The 26,146-nt window shown below is 43.1% G+C and overlaps 1 protein-coding gene across 6 annotated transcripts in view; it reads right to left on the bottom strand.

The window, feature by feature from the left end:
* Positions 1-26,146, bottom strand: part of MID2 (midline 2) — a 134,275-nt gene that overhangs the window by 76,663 nt on the left and 31,466 nt on the right. Inside the window, exons 1-2 of one of the 6 annotated variants that reach the window (XM_045473116.1) lie at positions 20,696-21,006; positions 6,117-6,832 (exon numbers count right to left, since the gene is read on the bottom strand). In XM_045473116.1, the coding sequence (XP_045329072.1) occupies positions 6,117-6,776 (660 nt within the window). In that variant the 5' untranslated portion in view covers positions 6,777-6,832; positions 20,696-21,006. Of the gene's footprint in view, positions 1-6,116; positions 6,833-19,445; positions 19,596-19,985; positions 20,413-20,695; positions 21,007-26,146 lie in introns of those variants that run through there. The other 5 variants (XM_045473118.1, XM_045473114.1, XM_045473119.1 and 2 more) reach the window with 5 other exon arrangements.

Genomic DNA, 26,146 nt, shown 5'->3' with positions numbered 1-26,146 from the left:
GGAAAAGACTTGGGACAAAAGAAACAACAAAAACAGAGAGATAACAGCACAGATAATAGGAGTATCCACTTGCTAAGCTTGCTCTCAAACCTATAGAAAAACAACAGAAAACATCTTGCAACACAGAAATGTTCTATGAGAACGGAGCCAGGTAATCAATGTAACTATTGGAGGGAAAAGAACAGGAATTCAGATGAGTGTGTTAGCACACAGTTTGAGTAGAGATGGAATAAATGCATTTTTATCCCCCTGCCACACAAAAAACACACAGAGATTTGTATATAGTATAGTAATGGGGAGCAAGTCTTGGACAATTAAGAGACCACAGAGAAGCCAGATCTATAAGCAAGAATGATTTTATGATTGTCAGTTGAAGGCTAGTTTAGCTAGTTTAGAAACCCATGACAGATATTACCCTTACCCCCATACATACATGTCCACCACCATATCTTAAGAGAGTGCAAATCTGGACTCAAATGCTTTGCTCATACTATATTTCACTACAGTGGCTCAGTACCTAAGTGAGTCAAATTGAGGAAAAACTTTTTCCCTCACCTATGGTAACCCCATCTGGCCTCACTGAAGATTTTTCTAATCATGAGGACTTATGATATGGCTTGTTTATCAGGGAGATCCTTAGTCTCAGGATAGGTTCTACTGAGGCCATACCCCTTCTTAGGGGGAACATACTCATGACCTTACACTTATGGCTCCCTCATACCCAACTTATCCACAGATATGCCCACAGAAGATTAACACAGACGCTCTCTCCACCTCACACACAGTGACAACACATTTATAGATATACATAGAAATACAAACACAGTCATTCTCAGCCACTCAACCATGCAGAAATACATACATTCCTGTATGGTGACACATACATATGTATGCAAATACACCCTCTCTCAACCCAGGCTTTCATAAAGATATTTCTTTCTTTCTCTTATATGAATCAGCATGCTGGTTCTGAAACTGTCAAATGTCCATTGGTAGATAAGTTGAGAGGGCATCTGTCTTGGCAGACAGAAGTGGGTGTCAAGTGGGTGAGCAGAAAAATGACTGGGAGAAGGCAGTGGCTGAATGAGAATGGGTGGGTGGATGACAGAGCAATGGAGTAGGAAGAAGAGCAAGTAATCAACTCTGATAAGATTCTAGAATATCATATTTTCCAACTTTTTAACTCTCGTTGTGGCTTTCCTTTGAACACTCTCCAAGTCTCATATCTCCCTTCTCTTTGTCTAGCAATCTTTAGTTCTCTCTGTCTCAGCCTCTCTTTTCGTGTGTGTGTGTGTGTGTGTGTGTGTGTGTGTGTGTGTTTTACTTTCCCATAACAAAAAGCTTACTCTAGTGCCAGGTCATATTTTATAACAAGATCCCTGATATGTAAATGTAACTGCATTTAAGAATTATTTGTAGTAATGAATTTGTGGAAATGTAATGAGAAAAAGAAAATGTGCTTGTTTATTCCTTTCAGGAAATTCCTCTATTCCCCCCTGGTTTTCATCAGCTATATTTTTGGCAGGCTGTGGGCATGGAAATGTGAAGACATCACTCTCAAAGAGAATTAGAATAATCACATCTGATTTATACAGATGTCACCATAGGGTTAGGCAGTTGGAAAATCCAGCAATTCAAATGAATAGGAACTTAAAATTAAGGACATGCCATACTTTTACTAACACTCTGGCTTTGAACATTATCAGTAGTGCACAGGAGATTCTTTTCAGACTTCGAAAGTAGTCATAATGGCAAGACAGATTTCCATCTTACAAGATGAGATCTAAAGCAAGCTAGAGACGCTGGTATACTTCCTGTGGATCCATTTTAAAGATTTAATTCATTTGGATTTCTTGAGCATATACTTACTATGTGTGCAAGACAGCAAGAATACTGAAGAAATAAAGGACATTATGTCTGGCCTCAAAGGATGTATGGTACCGTTGGGGTGTGTTGGAGTGGCCTTGTAGGGGTTCAGTTGAGAACTACAGAGTAGGTAGGATTCCTCAGCAGGTCAAGAGAAGAGCGTGAGTCAAAGTTAAGAGTTAGAAAAGAGAATGAGTGGTATGTCTAACAGACTGTTAGGAGGCTAGTCTGGGCAGATAAAGGTAGCATGTCTGAAAGTGGTAGCGGGGAAAGATAGATGGGCAGCACAGGAACCGAGTGGTACAAGACTTTGAATAAGCAGTTGAGATCTGTCATCAATACAGAGCCACTAAAACCTGACCTCTTTTTAGAAAGCCAACACTTACTAATGCAATAACATTGATCTTTTCTAAGGGGAGAAACTCGTGACAATGAAAACTCTAATACATGAAGCATTTTTATAGTAAATGAAAAGAAGTAATGGAGAAAATAATTACTCTGATAGGCCTTACTATTGTAATAACTGCTACAAACAAAATTATTCTTTGAAATTGAAGAATTTAATTGAACCACTAAGTAGCCTTCTGAAGGACACATAGTTAGAATGGACAACTAAATATGGATAATAAACCAGACTAAGTATCCCAAACCCTCTAATTCATTTTGAGTACATGTTAAGAAGACAGGCTGGCCTCTGGTTATTCTGACCTTTCATCTTATAACATAACAGTTTGTTTATTCTTTATCAAACAAATAAATACTAGAGACCACTAATCCAACTCGGGGAGGTTAGTACAAAAAAGGGTGGTTATAAAGGCCAAAAATGAAGCTCCAGAACCAAAAAGTACAAATAAAGAGCAATTATGGGTGCTGGGTGGCTCAGTCAGTTAAGCATCTGACTTTGGCTCAGGTCATGATCTGGCAGTTCTTGAGCTCAAGCCCTGCGTCAGGCTCTGTGCTGACATCTCAGAGCCTGGAGCCTGCTTCGGAATCTGTGTCTCCCTCTCTCTCTGCCCATCCCCCACTTGTGCTCTGTCTTTCTCTGTCTCTCAAAAATGAATAAACGTTAAAGAAAAAAACAAATAAATAGCAATTCATTTACTGGCCAGAACATAAAACCCCTAGATATATATACTATCATCCTTTCCACTTCTCCTGTAGGACTCTCGTGCTCCACTCAGGGTCAGCAGAGTATGCCCAAGCCCATCTCCCCTGTAGCTTCTGACAACCAGCTTTCTCCTTTCTCCTTGGGGAAGAATCTAGCAGATTAAGAAGATAATCCTAAATGCTATTCTAACTTAAAATGAACCTAACGAAGTGAGTATATGTGACACTAAAAGTCAGGCTTCCTCTCTGCTTAATGTGGAGAACTAATAGCCTTTTATACTTGGACACCAAACCAGAGTGATCCCCACACATCCAACACACACACACACACACACACACACACACACACACACACACACATGTGCGTGCACACACACACGCACGCACGCACATACCACCTCTCCCTCCCCAAAGTCCAAGATGTTCCAGAGAACATAACAAACCACACGGTTGGGAATGATTCATATGTTTCCACTCTCGGTCCAAACATGAGCAAAAGAAGTTTCCACTTAATTTATAATCAGAATTTTCTGCACATTTCCTAAAAAAATTAAAGGGGAACAATTCAAAATCTGGCCATTCTTTCTCCAAGACTTTCTGATTAGTTACAGACTAAAGTATCTTTTTGGTAAAATACTTTTGTGCTCCATCCCAGCCTGGAGACTAAGTGCCGTAGCTGCATGGTGCCAAGTATCTAATCAGTCAGCCAATGTTTTCATGTTTTCGGATGTTTTCAAAAAGCTGGGGTTCTGCAGATACAGGCTTATTCTCTCCAGTCTTTTGTTATCTCAACCATACATATGGATACAGATTTTTCTGTTTGGAGTATTTCTCAAGGCCAATGCCTTATTATAGTTCCAACACCTGCAAATATTTGGCAGAGACTGTTCCATCCATATCCTCCACTCTTCCTGCAACCCCACCCCCATCTCTTACCATTATGAGGCTGCAAGTTTATACAGTATGTCCTTCCCCCTCCCCCAGTGCTGTTAATCATTATCTGTGACCCATGAAGTGTGCAATTGCCAGAGCATAAAGGTAAGTTTCAAATCACATTTCATGGGCAAAACTTAGGTCCAAAACAAAGGCAGCATGCCACAGGAGAAAGGATACTTAGGTCAGAGTCTAGAAGCTGAGTTCCAGTTCCAATTCTGTGACTTTGACCAAATCACTTAGTCTATCAAAGTCTTAGTTTACACCACATTAAAGTGGAAGGCTTCAGCTAGACCAAGAGTAAGGCGTAGCATCTTAGGATTCTAAGAACTGAAGTCAATGAGATTATTCCTCTCTGCAGCTTTGGAATGAGAATATCATTCTCATTGAGTGAAATCAACAAACACTGAGCTTTGTGCAAATTTGTAAATATTAGATATAAATAAAAATCAAAAAAGGCACAAACCATTGTCAAAGTGACTACTCTCGATATTACCTGCAACAAATTACAGAAGGGAAAAGATATCCTGTTCTGAGTATTGCTACTTTCACCAACTTCATAAAATTTGTACCAATTTTTTTAAGTTTATTTATTTATTTTGAAAAAGAGAAAGAGAGTGAGAGGGTGGGGCAGAGAGAGAATCCCAAGCGGGCTCTGTGCTGACAGCAGGGCTCGAACTCATGAACCAGAGACCATGACCTGAGGTGAAATCAAGAGTCGGACTCTTAACCAACTGAGGCACTCAGGTGCCCCCCTTCATAAACTTTTTATGAAGTTTTTATGAAGTCAAGTTACCCTGACTTTTTCAGAGCATCACAAGAGGAAAATCTCTGCTTCCTTCTTGCCCTCCTTCCATCCTATCTGGGTCTTCCTTCCAAACTGGCTTATATATCCAGTCTCTTTTGGGGTAGTAATTTTATCAGTCATTTAAACATTTTGCTTTTCTGGAATTTCTGCTAAATAGCTCCCTTCTTAAGAGAAGTTAAACCACACAGCAGGCAGGTAATGGGAATAAGACAATTGGCCGGGGTTGGGGGGTGATGCACCTGGGTCGCTCAGTTGGTTAAATGTCCGACTTCAGTTCAGGTAATGACCTCATGGTTCATGAGTTTGAGCCCTGTGTGGGGCTCTGTGCTAACAGTTCAGAGCCTGGAGCCTGCTTCAGATTCTGTATCTCCCTCTCTCTCTGCCCCTCTCCCACTTGCTCTCTCTCAAAAATAAATAAACATTAAAAATTAAAAAAAAAAAGACAACTGGCCAGAGCTGACATTTGTTAACATCAATGTGAAGTAGTAAGGTTTTACAAAATAGGCACTGAGACCTGCACATAAATATCATGTGGCACAACCGCTTCGGAAAACTCTGTCCACTGAATGCAAATGAAAGACTAGGAACTTCCAAGGCGGGGAATGCAACCAAGTGGTTCAGTCTGCAACCCACAAAAATGAACATTGGCACAAAATCTGGTACTGGATTAAATATTTATTGCCTTCGGCTTAAATTTTTAGGTCTGATACTTGATTATCCCTCCTGATTTCGTGGTAAACTGAGGTTCCTTTTTGTCCGTTTGTGTGTTTTGTTTTGGATTTTTTTAAGGCAGGCTTAGAATTAGCCCCCTGTTAAGGGCTTGATGGCAATTTGTTGCAAGCGGCCGATGCCAAACATTTGTTGCTTTACTGTACTGAGCGTGCAAACACATACACAGCTGTCATCCACAAAAATCTCTCACCTCCATATAAATACACTCAGATACCTCCACCCACACCTCCACAGACACACACCCAACCTTCCCGCTGCTAGACCCATACACATGCATATCAGCACATATGCTAATTACAGCACACCTACATAGGTACTCACATACTTAAAAGAAGAGGTGGAAAGATCATGATATGTAGTGTGCAATATGTCACTGACAAAGGAGAGAGGGCATTGTGTCTCTGGACAGACTACTGGTGTGGCAGGCCAGGGGTTAACCCTTCCAGAACTGGCCAGAGGTGAATAAATGCAAGGAGGTTTATGCAACAGACGAAACAGGTTCCAGTGAGAGCTTGCAAGTGAGCAGAGGCTATTCCTCACGAGAACAACTTGGAGTGAATTTACTTGTCATATAGGAAAAGTGGACCTAGCTTTATTAGGGAGCTTGCTAACTGTACAACTGTGTGTAAAGAGACCAAGTTGGGTAAGGGATATGTCCCAGATCCCTTACCTTGAGTTTCTCAAATCGGTCATTCAGGGATGCGACCTGATGGTCTCGGTGACGTCCCACCAGTTTGCATAAGGCACAGATCAATTGGTCATCAGATACACAATACATGTTCACTTTCTCATTTTCATGGTCCAGGCAGGTGATCCCTCGAAGATGTGTGTCTGGCACTGGTTCCACCAGGCGGTGGCTGGTGAAAGGTTTCTTGTTGGGGTGTGTGGCCCGCAGGCAACGGTCACAGTAGGAGACCTCACAGGTGATGCATGTTTTCACTGCATCCCTTGGCGGGTCCTGCTCACAGAATTGGCAAGCAATTCGCTCACTAGACATGGCAGTGCTGGGCCTGTAAGTCCTCTCCCGGCGGCTCTCACTTGGGGAATTGGGCCCACTGACAGAAGCCTTCTGAAAGCGATCGATAATGTTCTGCAGAGTCACATTCCTCTTGAGGCCGTCCAGGCCCCGGTGGTTCAGCGAGATAACATACCTGCACGTTGGACACTGAAAAGCGGTAATGGGTTCAATGGATTCACCAGAGCCGCAGCTCGAGACCAAGATTCGATGGGCACAGCTGAAGCAGAGGCTATGAGCACAAGGGAGAAGAAGGGGGTCTTCAAACAACTCTAGGCAGATTGGACAGGTCAATTCAGACTCCAGTGTTTCCATCTTTAGTGAAAATAATCCTGCTGAGGCATTAAGAACCGCAGAGGCTGGGCTTTCACCTGCAAGGAATACAATGCAAGAGTCACTAAGTATTTCCAAAGGAAAAGTGGTTGCAGCATAATTATACACTAACCAATGGAGGCTTTACATGCTAGATTCTTCAGTGATGCTGAAGCAATAGCAATGCAATCTGGGCGTTAATCAAAAGGCTTTTCTCCCCTTCACACCTTGTGGTTGACAAATGCTTGAGTTTATTTTCCTGCACTAATAAGAGAACCAAGTGGCCACCTCGGAGTCCTGGTTTACTGGTCGACATTACTATTCCAGCTCATAATACTGGCCCATGCCAGTCACATATTATCCACTGAAATCTCTTGTCCTGGACTATGATGAGCCTGTGCAAAATTCTCAATCTCCATTCTCCAAAATTGGTCTGTATTTTACTTCAAGGTAAAATATAGGGGCTGCACCTATTTCACCTCTAGTGGAAGGAAAATCAGGTCATATTTCAAGCTAACTCTCTGGCTTTTGAAGTGACTCCATTCTGAGAGCCTGTGTAAAAAACAAGAGTGAGCTGCAGAAGAATGTACTTCTCGGTGCAGAATAATAAGTTCTTCAGAGTGTGAACTTTAATTACTTCCTGTTACCATTCATGGAAATTCCTGTTCTATCCCATTTCTAGTAAACTGAGTTACTAGAAACAAATGATGCTAGTATCCACTTCCTTCCCTCACCTCCAGAAAACCCTTCATCTCATCAAGCTCCATGAGAAATGATTTCAACCGTTCAATTTACTCAGCAATAGTTGCTGATTACCGACTTCAGCCAGGTCACGATCTCACGGTCCGTGAGTTCGAGCCCCGCGTCGGGCTCTGGGCTGATGGCTCGGAGCCTGGAGCCTGTTTCCGATTCTGTGTCTCCCTCTCTCTCTGCCCCTCCCCCATTCATGCTCTGTCTCTCTCTGTCCCAAAAATAAATAAACGTTGAAAAAAAAAATTAAAAAAAAAATAGTTGCTGATCAATACTGACAACATATCACCTTGTGGTTTCAGCTGGATTTTATTAAAAGACACCCACTGAATTAGCACAAACCTACTATGGAACTCACCTCCCCATGTGTCTTAAAATGTAACAAGATGCAAATCAACATCAAGATATAAATTAGCAAGGTGAGGAGCCAGAAATTTTCAGACCTGGTAGTCTTCATTCTGGTACATGTTTTGGAGAGTAAAAGAAGTCATCCAATTAACATGAAACTAATCTCTTGGCCAACCTATCTCTTCTGCCACAGATATTTCTGAGCTGAACATACAGATACTGCCATGGGTCTTCTGTTAAATAAAACCAACACAGAGAAATGTTCTAACCTAGCCTTAACTAAGGACAAAACTATCTGACAAAAAATGTTAATCCTATTTATAGAAAAAGAAAAACATCATTTGCTTTTGAATAACTTTTGTTCATCACCTTACTAGCACTGGAGACCCTCACCAGGGCTTGAAAATTTTGATTCTGCCACTGATATTTGTTCAGATTTTGTCAATCAGTGACCTCTGCCTAGCCTTCTCACAGGATACTTAAACGCTGAGTACAATTATACCTTGTGAATAAGTACAGTAGATGCATCCCTAAAAGCTGTTTCTAAATCAAACCTTTTAAGTGCACAAAGATAACTAGCTATTTAAGGGAAATCTAAAGGAAACTGGGCTGTAGAAGTAGAGAGTCTTTTTGTAAAATAGCCATTCTCAGTTGGTCTGGAAAGTTCAGATGTTTGGATAACCACTTTCTTAAAATGTGAGACATGTGATATTCTTATTTTATAATTCACAGGTGCTTCAAAATTGTTGGCTGGCAATATGTAGCTTATATTATCTATCAGCATTCACCTATATAGATGAAAAAGTAAACCAATTACAATGTGCATATATCACAGAACCTTAAAATTGGAAGAGACTTTAGTTAGAGATGATGGATTCCAACTTTTGTTCCAGGCGGGAATACTGCCTTTGATAGCCCCACTGATCAAATTCAACATGTCCATAAGTGAATTTTTTATTCTCCCCCAACCCCCCCCCCAAAAAACCCCAAAACACCTGCTCTTCTTCCAATTTTCCCTATGGGATGAATATCACTATCCAAGCCTGGAAACCTAGGGGTCTTTTCATTTACATGGTTATCATGTAAATGATAATGACATGGTTATCACCACAACCACTGGTGGCTTCCAGAACATTCTGTTTTATTTCATTTACATATCTGTCTCCAGCTAACTCTCTCTGCTCCTTGAGGGCATCAACTATTTCATATTTTTATTCATAGCATGGTGCCTCATACATGCTAGGTATTCAATAATTGTTAAATGAAAGATCCCTTAAAGTACAAGTTGGAAGAAAGGACCTAGCATTTATTGAGCACCTCTTGTATTCTGAGTACTGTTAAGCACTTTACACACATTATTTCATTAAATTCTATCAAGAAACCTGTGAGAAGGGGCATTTAGGTGGCTCAGTTGGTTAAGCGTCTGACTCTGGATTTCGGCTCAGGTCATGATCTCATGGTTTGTGAGATCGAGCCCCACATCTGGCTCCCCACTGAATGCAGTGCATGCTTGGGGTTCTCTCTCTCTCCCTCCCTCCCTTTACTCCTCCCCTGCTCGCTCGCTCTCTCTCTCTCAAAATAAATAAATAAAACTTTAAAAAAAAAAGAGAGAGAGAGAGAGAGAGAGAGAGAGAGAGAGAGAATCCTGTAAGGAAGGTACTACCATGCCCCTATTATAGTTAGGAAATTGGGGCTCAGCATTGTTAAGTAAATCAACCAGGAATTATACATACCCACAGCATTGGGTCAGTCTAATGCCAGCGCCTGTGCTCTTTCCCCTACACCTTTATTTCAATCATCCCACCTCCCTCACTGAAGTTTATCTTGACTATTTACAAGAGTGTTTCTAAACAGCATGTTTCCACTTCTATTTTTGTCTCTCTGTGTCCCCCCCCCCCCAGTTTCTCTGATTCTTCCTCTCATTCCAAGTCCCCTCCAGAATCATATCTTTTCCTTCTAGGCCCAACTCCACTTCACACTGCATTTCTATTACTACCTCTTCCAGAACTGGATGTCTGCATTCTTTAACATCTGCATTGAAAGCTACCTGGGAGAATTGAGTAAGCCTCCCTCCAAAATAACAGTTGGTCAGGGGCGTCTGGGTGGCTCAGTTGGTTAAGTCCAACTTTGGCTTAGGTCATGATCTCACGGTTCATGAGTTCGAGCCCTGCATCAAGCTCTGTGCTGACAGCTCAGAGCCTGGACCATGGTTCGAATTCTGTATCTCCCTCTCTCTCTGCCCCTCTCCCACTCAAGCACTCTCTCTCTCTCTTTCTCTCTCAAAAATAAATAAACATTAAATTTTTTTTAAAAAAATTGACAGTTGGTCAGAAGCATTGCTAAAGATGTCTATGCATTCAAATCTATACAAAAACAATTAGAGTAATTGTGGTACTCCTCTAAGTCTTACTTAGGAGAGTGCCATACAAACCTTTCTCTACAAGCCAAAAAGCTCTTCGAATTTCCCTGAAACCGTAAATACTGCTCCTGAGTAAGTGTAACACTTGAACCTCACTATGAAATTAAGCTTGGGAAAGTATGCTATGGGTCAGCATTGCCTTGAATAAGGTCAAAACACGATTTTTAACCAGGGATTTCTGAACTTCCTAGAACAGTTTAAAGAATGTTGTGTGTTTGTCATATATGCATTCTCATGGGGAGAGGGTTGTCCACAGCATTCAAAATGTTCTCAAAAGATTCCTTGACAGGGGCGCTTGGGTGGTTCAGTTGGTTTCGTGACCAACTCTTGATTTGGGCTCTGGTCATGATCTCACAGTTCATGGGTTCGAGCAGCATCAGGCTCTGTGCTGACAGTGAGGAGCCTACTTGGGATTTGCTTTCTCCTTCTCTCTCTCTGCCTTTCTCCCACTTGCACTCACTCTCTCCCTCTCTTTCTAAATAAATAAATAAGCATTTTTAAAAAGCAAGAAAAGGGGCGCTTAGGTGGCTCAGTCAGTTGAGCATCTGACTCTTATTTCAGCTCAGGTCATGATCCCAGGGTCGTTGGATGAAGTCCTACATTGGGCTCCATGCTGAGTGTGGAGCCTGCTTGGGATTCTCTCTCTCCCTCCCTCTCCCTCTTCCCCTCTCCCCAACTCATGCTCTCTCTCAAATAAAAAATGGAAAAAACATTTTTAAAAAGCAAGAGAAAAGAGTACTTGACAGAGAAAGTCAAACACTAGTGCTCTAAAATAACCCACCTTAATGATTTTCAGCTCTACAAAGAATAATAGAGGATGGTTACAATTTGTTGCTTATGGTAAGTAATTTTTCTATACTGCTTCTATTCTGTTTTATCTTCAAGTCACAATTGCTTTAGCTGAGACTGTGGAACTGAATTTTTTTCTCAACTTCTTCAAACATCTGTTCATCTCATCTCTCATTCATGAGGCCACCTTGTTCTGGTCACTCCTAATATTTCAGCATCCTTTCAACTATGTCCCATTTTCACTACCTTCCTGATTATCTAACCACCTTTCCCCGTAAAATTTATCTGGCATTTACTATGTGCCAGACACTAAATAATACCCTTTATATGCCTTATCTCATTTAATTTTCACAACAATCCTCTAAAAGGTAGGTAGTATTATTATCAAAAAAAGTAACTTCTCCCAGACCACACTTATTTGCAAGTAGCAGAACTAAGATTCAAACCTAGAATAAAACTGAGAATCCAGAAATAACCTGATATATTCCTATATTTACAGGCAAGTGACTTTTGATGAGGATTCCAAGTCCACTCAGTGATGAAAGAATAATCTTTTCAACAAATGGTATTGGGGCAACTCCATATCCACATGCAAGATGATGAAGTTAGAGCCCTATCTCACACCATATAAAAAAATTAACTAAAAACAAATCAACAACCTAAATGAAAGTGTAGAAGCTATAAAACTCTTGGAAGGAAACATAGGTGTAAATCTTTGTGATATTAAATTAAGCAAAGGTTTCTTACATGATACCAAATGTACAAGCAACCAAAGAAAAAAATAGATAAATCTGACTTCATCAAAATTTAAAACTTCTGTGTTGCAAACCATCAAGAAGGTGAAAAGACAGCTCACAGAATGGGAAAAAATACTTGCAGGTCATAGATGTGACACAGGTCTAGTATCTAGAAATATACAGAACTCTTAAAACTCAACAATAAAAAGACCAAGAAAGTGGGCAAAGGATCTGAATTGATATTTCTCCAAAGATGATTTACAAATAAATGATTAGTAAGCATATGAAAAGATACTCAACATCATAAGCCATCAGGGATATGCAAATAAAAACCACACTGAAACACCACTTCATACTCATCAGGATGCCTATATTACTACTTCATACCCACCAGGATGACTATAATTTTAAAAAATAGCAACTGTCAGCCAGGATTTGGAAATATTGCAACCTTCATACATTGCTGGTGGAAATGTAAGATGGTGCAGCTGCTTTAGGAAATAGTCTGGCAATTCTTCCAATGGTTAAATGTAGAGTTAGCATGTGAGCTAGAAAAACTGAAGATGTGATCACTCAAAAACTTGCACACAAATGTTCATAGCAGCATCATTCATAATAGCCAAGTGGTAGAAATAGTCCAAATGTCCATCAACTGATGAACGGATAAACAAATGTGGTATGTCCATACAATGGAATATTATTCATCAAGAACAAGTAATAAAGTACTGACACATACTACAACATAGATGAGCTTTGAAAGCATTATGCTAAAAGTCATATGATTATTTTTATATGCGATGCCAGAATAGGCAAATCCATAAGAATGAAGGTAGATTAGTGGATGCCAAGGGCTGGGGAAAGAAAGGGATGGGGGGTATGTGTGACTGCTAATGGGTACAGAGTCTCTTTGGGGGATGATGATAACGTTCAGGAATTAGTGGTGATGGTTGCATGACTTTGTGAATATAGTTAAATCCACCAAATTGTATGCTGTCAAACAGTGAAGATATTATGATACATGAATTACATCTGAATTTAAAACAAACAAACCAAAAAGATTCAAACCCAGGTCTGACCCTGGAGTATGAACAGTTCACCACTGTACTACACTGCCATCTATGCAACTATGTAGTCATTCTAAACCCTACTGGATTGCTTATTCCTTCCAATTGTTTTTGTAGGTCAAGGTTTGGCAATCCCCTGGAACACCTCTAATGATCAGTGGATGTCAGAAAGCTCTCAGCTCCCAACTTTTATTCGTTTACATAATACAAGACTCCTAACAAAAATACTTGACTCCTATATCACAAAATACTTTCAGAAAGGACAGGGGAAACAGTATGGCAGAAATGAAACAACGGCAAAGTATCGCAACTTCAAAAAGTCTGTGAATCACTAATCTATGCAGAATTAGAGAGTGCACTAAAAGATAAAGACAGGATGTGAAACTGATAGAGTGTGAACTGATAACAGGTAATCATGAAGCTTTAGCCAGGGAACACAAGAGTTTGTCATAAAAATGCACTGATGAAATGGCTGGGCAGGCTGGTCTACCAAGTGCCATGTTAAGAAACAAATGCCCACACGCACATACACTGATTTGTTCATTTAGTTACTGCCATGTAGTCAAATATGTACATTTACGTATTTGCCCTTGCTCTATTATAAAACTGTTTCTGTCTGCTCTTTCTTCACCCTGAACCCTGCTCTTTTTTCAGGCTGACAGCCCTGAAAAACAGAAGTCTATGAGAAAAAAAAAGTAAGAAGGTATCATAAGGCTGTGTGAGTAAGTAGAAATACAAAAAGAGGAGCTTTGGTACAGGTGATTAAGATAAAAATGATGCATTCTATGCTTATGAAATGAAAGATTGATTTCAGCATGATCCGCACTTGGCAGAATTCTATTACTTCAAATGTGATTTGAACATAATTAAATGTCCCCTTATTTCAGCGGTTATATTCCATCCAGTTTTCATCTTCTAGGTCTGCAGAGCATGGCCCTGGGCTCTCATTACCTCCCTGAGAAGCCATGGCCCCCCCTTCTTCACAGAGAAACTGTGAGTGTGAAGCCAAGCCTGACCTCTGAGCTGTAGAATGAGGATTGAGCTGAGCTGTAGGACTTGTTTAAAAAAGAAATTAATGTAAAATAAACATTCTCCAGGATATTAATGCGAATGTCCCATGAGCTTTTCCTTTAAAACACTACAAACCCATCTCCCTGCCTTAGGGGAGGAGAGAATGAGTCCCGGCTTTAGTCTGATGTTTCCTTAACTATAAAGTGTCGTTCAAGTTGGACTAGAATCACCGGACGATCTCTTTAAGATGTTTTCCAGCTCTGACATCCTATTATTACAGACCTCTTGCTATCTGTTCCCACATAGGAAAGACACCATGGCTTATTGAAAACTACCTCCTCAAAACACAAGTCTTATTTATTAGTGTGACTAGAAAGGCTGACCAGTGAAGGGCATCATCATGCAAGGAACAAAATGCATTACTTTCCTTTGGCTAAGGCAAGATGCTGAATGACAGTGGCTAGTTTTGCCTGGTGTATACACCTCAAGGAAGATATAATGGGTGCTCCTAGAGGACAAGGAAAGGGGAGAGGAGTCCCATGGGAGGACAAACCAATGAGAACACCTTTTGAAACTGAAAAGGAAGACAACCTTATCCCGGAATGCAATTAGTAGGAAAGGACCCCTTGAAGCTGAAAAGATCATTTGGGAACCTAAAAGGCAACCAAGGCATAGAATTCTCACCCTAAAGGGACACAGACTGCAAACAGAAACCCAGAAAAAAAGAGGCTAGGTGGTCAGTAAGCATAACTAATAATAACAGCCATCTCACATTTGCATACCATTTTATACTTTCAAAATGGTTCCAAAGCCATTATCTCATTTGATCCTCATAATAGAGCCTCGTTAGAGTCCTGGCTCTAAACTGAATTAGCTGAGTGATCCTAGGTGAGACATTTAAACTATCTGGGCCACAGCCTCCTCATCTGTGGATTGAAAACTACCTGCCCTACCCAGCTCACAGGCTCTTATGAAGATCACATGTGGATAAAATAAAATTATTAACTGGCTTTACAAATACAGATATTCTCATCATACATTCACAGATGACAGATACAAAACAAGTTATTGAGGAAAGCAGCAAATGTTTGGAAAATCGTCCAAACACATGGTTGGCATGATGGAGAACAGTCACACTCCCCCGCGAGTTTTCTGGAGGACCATGTGTCTGATTATGGTATTTCTTATGTTCATATGTCTCCCCTGTTAGACTGGAGCCCCCCCCCCCCACCAAGGGAAGAACTGTTTCTCTCCTTCCTTTCAGCTTTTATCATGCTCAGGACTAGAGGTTGATTACCGACTGACAGCACCAGAGCCAGTTCCTGTCTAAAAGATTATTAAAGCCTACTTAATATTTTATAGCATGTGGATTTAATGATGCTTTCTTTACAATGATTAGCTCCTAAATCCAACCATTGGCCATTTCATATAATATGGTCATCATAAACATTAAAATGAATATCACAAGGGGCACCTGGGTGGCTCTGTCAGTTAAGCATCTGACTTCGGCTCAGGTCACGAATTCGTGGTTCATGGGTTTGAGCCCTGCATTGGGCTCTGTGCTGACAGCTCAGAGCCTGGAGCCTGCTTTGGTTTGTGTTTCTCCCTGGCTCTCTGTACCTCCTTGGCTCTCTCTCTCTCTCTCAAAAATAAATAGACATTAAAAAATTTTTAATAAAAAAATGAATATCACAATAGCAGAACAAAAAGGTCCTAAATTTACTACAAACGCGGAAGATTAATGTAGGGAACCAAGGAAAGGATTTGCCAAGGTGACACATGACAATTGACAGGAATCCTAAGTATAGTTCATAATACCTTTATCTTAATGCAAAATACACTGGCAGTTGCAAGGTTGGAGAACAAACTTAATCTACCTTCTGCTACCAGTACAGGTTTCCATCTAGGACTGCTTTTCCCAACCTATCTAACCCAGTGAAATATTTGCAAATTTTTAAATGCTCAGCGACACACCTGGATGGGCAGTCCTCTCTACTTCTACAGGATAAAATTAGCAATATATGTATGTAGGGCATACTGTTGAATGTTAGGCTGAGAGCACCCCAAGTTCAGGTCAGAAACAAGGGACAGAGAACAGAAGCCTATTCGAAATCAAGCTTCTACTCCCTGGGGAATCACATGGATCCTAGCAACACTGAACAAAGGGCTATAGACAAAGCAATTGAGGATTCTGGACCGTAAATCATTTTTCTATCTCTGGGCCGTATACATTCAGACATGTCACTGTCTTACATTAGTGTTGTCTACCATGCCTGGACATTATGTTCCTAACTGGGCAAACTGTAAATGCTGAAATTTTCCTTTTCAGGAGGATTTTCGTTTGTATAATGGGTTTGTTATCAGATCATTTGGTCTCTGTAAGAGAAAAGATCCAAAGCCTGGGGATGCTGTTCATCAACCAGTGGAGTCTGATCTGCAGGAAAGAGTCTGAGACAAAGCCCAAGGTCAAGCAGTCATAGCTCTGCAGGGAGACAAGAACCCAAGTAGGCTAAGTCTTACTAAGGATATTTTGCTAACCCACTTAGACCGAACCCACACCCTTGCGTGCACTCAGGTGAGCCCTACATGGAGCAGGGAGTGGTGGGATGTTGGTACATTGCTCCAAACCCCTCCACCACTCATACTTTAACCATCTAGCAGTCTTAGAAGCTCATAGGATTTCTAAGGGAAATGCAGGAGCTGGGCGATCGATTACTGAAAAGATTATGTCCGTCTATGGTCAATGGAGAAGGGGTAGATGGAAAAGGAGAAATAGTAGGAGGAGCCACAGACCTCTAGTGCCTGTGGAAGACTTTTAGGAGAGCTTTCATTGATAGAAAATAGGAAAACATACTGATCCTTGGAAGAGAGGGGAAATAAAGAGGGGGCTAGTGGTCTGCACAGGGGGCTAATTGGGAGTTGGAGTTTCTGGTCCCAACACCACTGATCTGGTCTTCCCATTCATTAGCATGATCCAATATGCTGGTTGAGAAACACTTCGTCTCTTCCCTACACTGCTCAGTGATGAACACAACATTTTTCGAGAGACCCGAAATACAGTGATTCCCGCAATACCATCTGGGTACCAACACTACATTCCTCAAAAAGTGAACCACGGGAGACCCTTTTGAACTGCTGTGTATCCAGCAACAACATGTTACACGTCATAATCTGACAATGCCATGCCCTAAGTAAAGACCCCCAGCTCAAGTGAGGAGGCGTTTCTCAAACACAGTGCCCTGTCTTCCCCTTTGCACGCAAGAGAAGATGAAAAATGCGAAACAGAAATGGAGCACCCCCTGGCCTCCACTAGCAGCTAAATCACATGGCCCCACAGCTAGGGAGTTACCAAGATCCCTAAAGATTGAATGACAGACACACAAGAGGCCAATCAGGATCAGGTACCTCTGGGAACACCCATTCGTGACACACTCATGCCTCAGCCCTGCCTTTGCCTCTTTTGGGGGGCTCTGTGTCCCTGGTGGGAAAGAGAGAACCTGAGTGCTAAGAGACAGACAGAAAAGAGGGCATTCTCCCCCTCTTCACCACGCCAGTGGGGTTTGCTGAGTAGTAAAGACATACTCCTTCTGCTGTTTCCTTCTCAACTGTCATGGTGCCAGCAGATTTTATGGGAGGAGGGATGAGGGAATGGACGGACTCACTACCCAGAGCAATTTTTGGATGCAATTATGAGACTCCACTGGCACTGCTTTAGGATCTGCAAGTTGGAGCAAGTTGCCCTGCTCTTAGAGGAGGGATTAACTAAACCAATTTCAGCTAAATCAATTTGCACTGTTCAGATGATACTGTTCATGAAGCAACCAAGTCACTTTGATTTGTGGCAGGGCTTCCCAGGGGTGGCCCTGCAAGGTACAACATGCTGGAGGAGAAGTCTAGCAGTCATGAGAGAGGGAGGGGAAAAATTACCCCCTTCATGTCCCTAAGCTTCTACCGCTGCCTCACTCCTCCCTGTCCTACTCCTGGAGCTGCAAGTATGGAGGCAGGCCTCAAATAAGCAGGACAAAATACCAGGCCAAGACTGGGGCCTCAGCCCAGTCAGCAGAGGACTCTGCACATTGTAGGTGCTTAATAAATACAGTTGACTCACCGCTGGTAGATGCTAATCATGCTTATATTGCCATGCCTGAAGTGATTTCTGCCACTTTTCAGTAGAAATTAACTGCCCCCATACAGGCTAAAAATGGGTGAGGTTATGTTTTCAAAGGGAGTCTGACTCAGATTGTTGGGTTGGAGTACATTAGACATGATTCAAGCCTTGACTTAAAATAATCACTCTTACTCTGTATGCCTAGTGTTATGCATGTTTTCATTCAGTCGTAGATGCATTAGGAACAAAAACAAAACAAAACAAAAGAGACCTGGGACCTAAGTATGCTAATAGATTTGGCTCCCAGGGGGGGTTAATAATGGCAAGTGAAGCTTTCCAGTAAACTGGGGTTCCTACTTACACCCAGTCAAATCCATTATCCCAATAAAAGGTAAATGAAGTACTTTATTGGAAAAGTATAATGCTGAGGGTTTATAGAACCCTTTCATCTTCAAAGGACCAAGCCGAGACTCACAATACCCAGCACACAATATTATGCCTTTTACACAAGTGCATCAACTATGAAAGAAAGGTCATAGGAATGTCCTAAGGCCAAAAAGCCAAAGTAACATCAGATTTGGGGTAAACTCTCTGATCTTCCTGACTCCTAGACCTGTATTTCCACCACACAAATCAAGTCGTGAGGAGCAATCAGGAAAAATATAATTCACATTATGTATCTGTATTATGTTAATTGATTGGGCAGGAATATATATAAATAGCAAAGACTGTTTCCCCCTGGGGGCAGTGATGAGTGGAGAGGGGTGAAAAGCGGGATGTGAGGGTTGGGGTAATCAGCTGGGGTTAAGCCAGACAGAGGGGAGGGAATCTCCCCATTCAGCATTCTCCTTCTATTGGAACATTGCCAGAGCAGTGATGAGAGAGAATACTGGGAGGGAACAGAATAGGGTTAAAGGCAGCCCTTATGGCCCAACTTGAGAATCCAAGGAATCAACCCACACACATTACTTGTCTATTTACACAGTCTCCACTATATTCCTGCATAAGGGCTCCTGCTCACAAACACAGTCATCACTATCCACTCGCCCCACACTCAGAAATCCTCAAAAAGGCAAACTGGTTGAGAAGCAAGAGGCTGCAGAGCTGGGAGGCGGAGTGCACGGGTTGATGGGGGGCACTCTGGGGAATGGGTGGGTTCTGGTGGGAGATTTGGGTGGGCAGGTAGATGTGTGAGGAGGCAGGAAGAAGGCAATTGAACGTGAAGGCGGGTAGGGGAGTGTGGAAGAGAGAAAGTGGAGAAACCAAAGACCCCAGGATCCCAATGTCCTTGTCTGTGGGGTGAGGGGGGGCGAGCCCTCCAAGAAATAATGTGCTATATACACAGTACTAAGTAACCTGAACCTTATCATCACCAAAAATGTTTCTGAAAATCGACTCCGCCGTTATTTACTTAATTCTTACGAGCCAGGAATGGAAAAACCCCACCTCTCCCCGGTTCGGTCGCAGTCTGTCCTCTGGACAAATGTTAAGTTTTCCCTCTCTCCCACTGAGCCGGTTTCGCAGCTAGGCCAGAAATAAGGAACCACCCGGACGGAGACCGGAGGATCGCTGCCCTGGCAGAAAAGGGATTAAGTTTCACGGGGCCTCCCCGCCGGCAGGGTGTCCGCAGCATCTCGGGCTGCTGCGGCAGCCACCGCCGGGCGGATGGCCGGCCGAGGGGCGCCGCCCGGGCCGAGGAGGCTGCGGGCCGCGGGAGCGTGGGAAGGCGGCGGTGCCCTTTCCCAGACTCGCGCCCAGGCGCCGGGGGAGCCGCTCGACCGCCCGCGCTGGGCCGGCCGGTGCGCTGGAGGCCTCGGGCAGCCCCGGCCCCGCACCCCGGAGTGCAAACTCCGTCCCAAGAGGGCAGCGACGGGCGCCCAGACCAGGCCGGGGGCCACCGCCGCCGCCACCTCCAGCCCCGCGGGCCCCGTCACCCCGCCCCGCCGAGCCCCGGAGTCCTCGGCCCGCGCCGGGCCCCAGCGGCACCTGAGAGGCGGCCGGAGCGGGAGCCGGAGCCCGGGCCGAGCCCTACGCGGGCGGTGGCGCTCGGCTCCCGGGGCCGCGGTGAGTGGGCGCGTTTTACCCATAGCGTTCCCGGGTGCCAGCCATCTCCCTGGCGCGCCCGAGGGCGCCGGGCGCTCGCCTGCCTCCGCTGGGAGCTGGCTCGGGCTCTGGCGCGAGCTCCCCGACCGCCGCCACCGCCGCCGCCGCTCTAGGCCGCCGCCTTCGCTGCCGCCGCCGCCGCCGCGCAGCAGCCTGGATCCGCCCGCCCGCGCGGCCCGCCAGGGACAGCGCGGCGGCCGCGACGCTACCGTGGCTGGCTCTCCCGAGCCAAACTTAAAGAGTTTTCGCCCCTCAGTCCAGGGGCAGCACCATGACACCACGGCGGCACCACACTGTCATTTCCGCCGCCGCAGAGGAAAAAAAAAAAAAAAAGGCAATCCCTACGAAAAGGGGGGTGGGGGGCACACAGGGCTGGGGCTGACGCCCTGAGGGAGCACTGGGAAAGGCCCCGGCAGCAGGGGCGCTCGGCCACCTTCTCCGGCTCACCTTCCGCCGCCCCCGCCGCTCCCAGCTCCCCCAGCCCCTCCTGTGGAGGCGCATCTACATGTTTTCTCCCCTGGCAGGAGTGACCGGAGAAACCTGAGCAAGCAAAGACAGCGAGTGGGTGGGGTTCGGGTTACTACTGTACCTACCAGCTGATTCCAGCAGCCTTTTCTCCAGCGCCCTGTCATCTTGAAGGAAGACACACGGAGACGGGCCCGGGCGGGCGTGTGTGTGTGTGTGTGTGTGTGTGTGTGTGTGTGTGTGTGAGAGAGAGAGAGAGAGAGAGCGCGAGAGCGAGCGAGCGCAGAATGTGTGTGAAATGCAGAAAGAAGACTATGGAAAAACTCTTCTCCCACCCGCCAAACCCCTGGTCCCACAAACCACTGGGTTAGAGCACTGAAAAGGCTGCTGCAACCGCAAGAAGAGAGTTCCTAGGTCCACCGCACAGGTCCTCAGATGAAGCTGCTGGATGCAAAGTTAACTACAGAGCAAAACAAAAATAGTGGAGGAGACAGAAAAAGGCAGACAATTGAAGGAAACCCAACCCCTCTTTCTTTTTACAAAGGGAGAATGGCTAGGTTTTATTGGCCCTGGGCAGAAGTTGTGGGGATGGATTAAAGCCACAAAAATTTAAAAACAAAACAAAGCAAAACAAAAGAAAGTACAGTTTCATTTGCACATTCAAATCTTTGATGGGCAAAACCAGAGAGTCATTAAAGAGGACAATGGGACAGATGCCAGCTACCCAGGTACAATGTCCCTAATAAGCTAATGGGTTCATCTGGAACCTGAAGCCTCATTAGTCTGGAGCCAGCGTGTTGGCTGACCTGTCCTTGGCTGGGAGACCACCACCCCACGCAAAATGAGGATGGGAGAGTGAAGAAGGAGAAGGCCCTGGAGAAGATTCTGTACCTAGCTTGGGATAAAAGAGGAGATTAAGGGGCAAGAAGACAGAAAATGGGAGGAAACACCCCCTTCTCACATAGGCCTCCCATTAAGGCGCATGGGAAGGAGTCCAGAAAAATTAAGGTAGTTCTGGGTGTATCCCCATCAGGGAACCAATAGCAATTAGCCAACACCCCTGTTAAACAATGTGCTAGAGAGCACTGAGGTGGAAACAAAGGCAAAAATCACAACCAGGCTATCCTGATGAAAGTCTGACCCTAAGAGAAATAAAAGTTCATGAGTCACACCAAAAGCACAGGCAACGAAAGCAAAAAGAGACAGGTGGGACTACATCAGACCTAAAAAGTTCTGCACAGCAAAAGAACACAAATGGAGAGCAAATTTGGCAAACCATACATCTGATAAGGGGTTAGTATCCAAAATATATGAAGAACTCCCACAACCCAATAACAAAACAAATAACCCAACTAAAAAATGGGCGGGGGTGCCTGGGTAGCTCAGTCAGTTGAGTGGCTGACTTAGGCTCAGGTCTTGATCTCGTAGTTCGTGAGCCCGAGCCCCAGGTCGGGCTCTGTGCTGACAGCTCAGAGCCTGGAACTTGCTTTGGTTTCTGTGTCTCCCTCTCTCTCTGCTCCTCCCCCACTCACATTCTGTCTCTCTCTCAAAAAATAAATAATAAACACAAAAAAATTTTTAAAATGGGCAAAGCACTTGAATAGGCATTTCTTCAAAGAAGATAGACAAATGACCAAGCATATGAAAAGATACTTAATATCAGTAATCATCAGAAAAAATGCAAATGCAATGAGGTATCACCTCACACTGGATAGTATGGTTGTTATTTAAAAACAAGCAACTGAACAGAAAATAATAAGTGTTGCTGAGGATCTGGAGAAATTGGAACCTTTGTACACTGTTGGTGGGAATGTAAAATGGTGCAGCCACTATGGAAAACAGTATGGGAGTTCCTCAAAAAATTAAAAAGAGCTACCATATGCATTAACAATCCCACCTCTGGAAATATATCCAAAAGACTTGAAAGCAAAATCTCAAAGAGGTATTCGCACCCTCACATTCATTGCAGCATTATTAAGAGTAAACAAGAGATAGAAGCAACCTAAATGTCCATGGACAGATTAAAGGATAAAGAAAATGTGGCATATATGTACAGTAGAATGTGGTATGTAAGGGCTCCTGGGTGGCTCAGTCGGTTAAGCATCTGACTTTGATTTCGGCTCAGGTCATGATCTCACAGTTCCTGACTTTGAGCCCTGCATCTGGCTCTGCACTGATCATGTGGAGCCTGCTTGGGATCCTCTCCCTCTCTCTGCCCCTCCCCGACATGCATGCACACACACTCTCTCTTTATCTGTCTTTCTATCCCTCAAAAATAAATAAATAAATTTTAAACATTTTTTTAAATAAAAAAAAAGAATATGGCATATACAAGTCAGCCTGAAAAAAGAAGGAAATCCCGTCATATGCTGGGACATGGATGAATCTTGAGGATAATGTGCTAAGTGAAACAAGTCAGTCACAGAAGGACAAAAACTGCATGATTCCACTTATAGGAGGTATCTAAAATAAACTCATAGAAACTGAAAGTAGCACAGTGGGTGCGGTGAGGAGGTTGTTGTTCTATGGATGTAGAGTTTCAATCATGCAGGATTCGGGGTTCCGGCGGGTTCTGGGGAATCTGTTGCACAACAATGTGCACGTGGTTGACAATATTGTACTGTACCTTAAGAAATTGTTGAGAGGGTGAATTCTATGTTCTGTGTTTTTTGACACAATGAAACATTTATTTTTTCAAAAGCTGAGTCAGAAGTAAACTGATCCTAGCCTAATGGAGGAGTGAATAAATAAGAATTTTTTTATTTTTACAGCTTATTTATTTTAAGAGAGAGAGCATGCACAAGTGAGCAGTGGAGGGGCAGAGAGAGAAGAGAGAGAATCCCTAGCAGGCTCTGCGGTGCCAGCGCAGAGCCCAACCTGGGGCTCAAACCCATGAACCATGAGATCATGACCTGAGCCAAAATCAACAGACACTCAACCAATTGAGCCATCCAGGTGCCCAAGAATATATATCTCATATATTTATCTCTCTCAAATATTGTTAAATGAAAAAAGCAAGTGATGTATGGTTTGCTATTCCTGTGTAAAAAAAGTGGGAGGGTATATGTCCAAGTATGCTTATATATGCATAGACTCTGCAGAAAGATACCTAAAAAATTGATTACACTGATTTCCTGGGGGTCAAGCATAGGAGGAAGTACTTAACATTGTATACACCCTTCTGTAGTGTTTGAATTTTTTTTTAATAATGTCCATGTATTACCTTTTTAGAAACAACTTTAAAGGAACAAGTTGCATAGAGACAGAATAGAGAATAGAGGTTACCAGGGACTTAAGGAAAGGGAGAATAGGGAGTTACTGTTTAATGGTTACACAGTTTCTATTTGGAAAAAGGAGAAAGTCATGGAACTAGATAGTGGTGGGGCTTATACAGCATTGTGAATATACTAACTGCCACTGAACTGTACACCCAAAAATGGCTAAAATGGCAACTTTTATGTTATGCATATGTTACCACAGTAAACAATTTTTTTGAATTAGAAGAACAAGGAGGTATATAGAACAGGTAGAGATGGTTATATTTGTGTAAGAAAATATACAGTTGACCTTGAATTGCATGGATCCACTTATACACAGATTTCTTTACAGTATAGTACTTTAATGTATTTTCCTTACTATTTTCTTAATTATATTTTCTTTTCTTTAGTTTACTTTATTTTAAGAATACAGCTGGGGCACCTGGTTGGTTCGGTTGGTTAAGTGTCTGACTCTTGATTTCCATTCAGGTCATGATCTCACTGTTCATGAGATGGAGCCCTGACTTGGGCTTGGCACTGGGCATGGAGTCTGCTTAGGATTCTCTCTCTCCCTCTGCCCCTCCCCCACACATGCACACTGTCTCTCTGTCTCTCTCTCTCTCTCTCTCAAAAAAAAAAAAAAAGAATACAGCTATATTGTACACCCAAAACTCGTATAACACTGTATGTTAACTATACTGGAATTAAAAGAAAAACAATAAAAAATGTTGAACAAAAAAAGAATACAGTATATAACGCTAATAACATACAAAATATACATTAATCGGTGGTTTATGTTATCAGTAAGGCTTCCAGTTGACAGTAGACTATTAGTTAAATTTCGGGGGAGTCAAAAGTTACACATGGATTTATAACTGCACAGGACTCTGTGCTCCTAACTTCTATGTTGTCCAAGGGTCAACCTATGTACATGCTGGGTAAGTGCATAGAAGAGAACTTGAGAGCATGCTACAAATAGCATGAGCCTGGAATTATAGGGGGTATTGAGAGGATTTTTCAGGTTTGATTCTATGTATGTTTTAACTGCTTAAATATCCTACAATGAACATTTCTTTTATAGTGAAAGAATTTTTTAATTTTTTTAATGTTTATTTTTGAGAGAGAGAAAGAGAGAGAGAGAGCATGAGTGGGGGAGGGACAGAGAGAGAGGGAGACACAGAATCCGAAGCATGCTCCAGGCTCTGAGCTATCAGCACAGAGCCTGGGGCAGGGCTTGAACTCACAAACTGTGAGATCATGACCTGAGCCAAAGCTGGGCGCTTAACCAACTGAGCCACCCAGGCGCCCCTGTAGTGAAATTTTTTTTTAGGTTATGTCTCACAAAAACCCCAGGTTGAGTCAGAACTCAATCGATCCCTTAGAATTCTTTAACCTCACTGGATGATCTCTGCAGAGAGCTAGAGAATTTTCTAAAACACGAAGTGACTACTTTGTCACAGACCCCAGAACAAAACCAGCTAGCTCTTGCCAGGACTGTCATTAAGAGGACATTTTCTTTTGGGGCACCTGGGTGGCTCAGTCGGTTAAGCATCTGACTCTTGGTTTTGGCTCAGGTCATGATCTCAGGGTTCATGAGTTCAAGCCCTGCATTAGGCTCTGTGCTGACAGCACGGAGCCTGCTTGGGATTCTCTCTCTCCCTCTCTCTCTGCTCCTCCCGCATTCGTTCTGTCTCTATCAAAATAAATAAATAGCTTTAAAGAGGACATTTGCTTTTATTTTTTTTAATTTTTTTAATGTTTAATTTATTTTTTAGAGAGAGGGTGAGTTGGGGAGGGGCAGAGAGAGGAGAGAGAGACACACACAGAATCTGAAGCAGGCTCTAGGCTCTAGGCTCTGAGCTATCAGCACAGAGCCTGACTCAGGACTCGAGCACATGAACCACAGGATCATGACCTGAGCCAAAGTCAGACATTTAACCGACTGAGCCACCCAGGCACCCCAAGAGAACATTTGCTTTCAATAAAGACATTTACCATTCTTCAGAGGCTGCTGTCTCCTTCACTTTTTAGCAGTCTCCCCTCCACCTGAGTATCCAGTGCTTTCAAGCTAGTCCCTCTGACTGACCAGAGCTCTATACAGAGTGCTGGAACCCTATCTCCCCTCCCCAGACAGCGGCCCATATTTGGGACCTTTCCTTTCCCTAGTCAAAACTGAAAACAGCTTCTGGGTCCCTTTCACCAAAGACTTTACTGATTAAGGATTTCAATCAACTAATTTGAGCTAAATGTTAATAGCTTCGTTTGTCTATGACTAGATAATGTTTTAATTTTAACAGAGGCCTTCAATGTATTAACTCAAAG

This window comes from Leopardus geoffroyi, chromosome X (genome assembly GCF_018350155.1).
Source record: "Leopardus geoffroyi isolate Oge1 chromosome X, O.geoffroyi_Oge1_pat1.0, whole genome shotgun sequence".
Lineage (NCBI taxonomy): Eukaryota > Metazoa > Chordata > Mammalia > Carnivora > Felidae > Leopardus > Leopardus geoffroyi.
The sequence above is the reverse complement of the archived record's forward strand: the minus strand, read 5'-3'. Positions and strand labels throughout refer to the sequence as shown.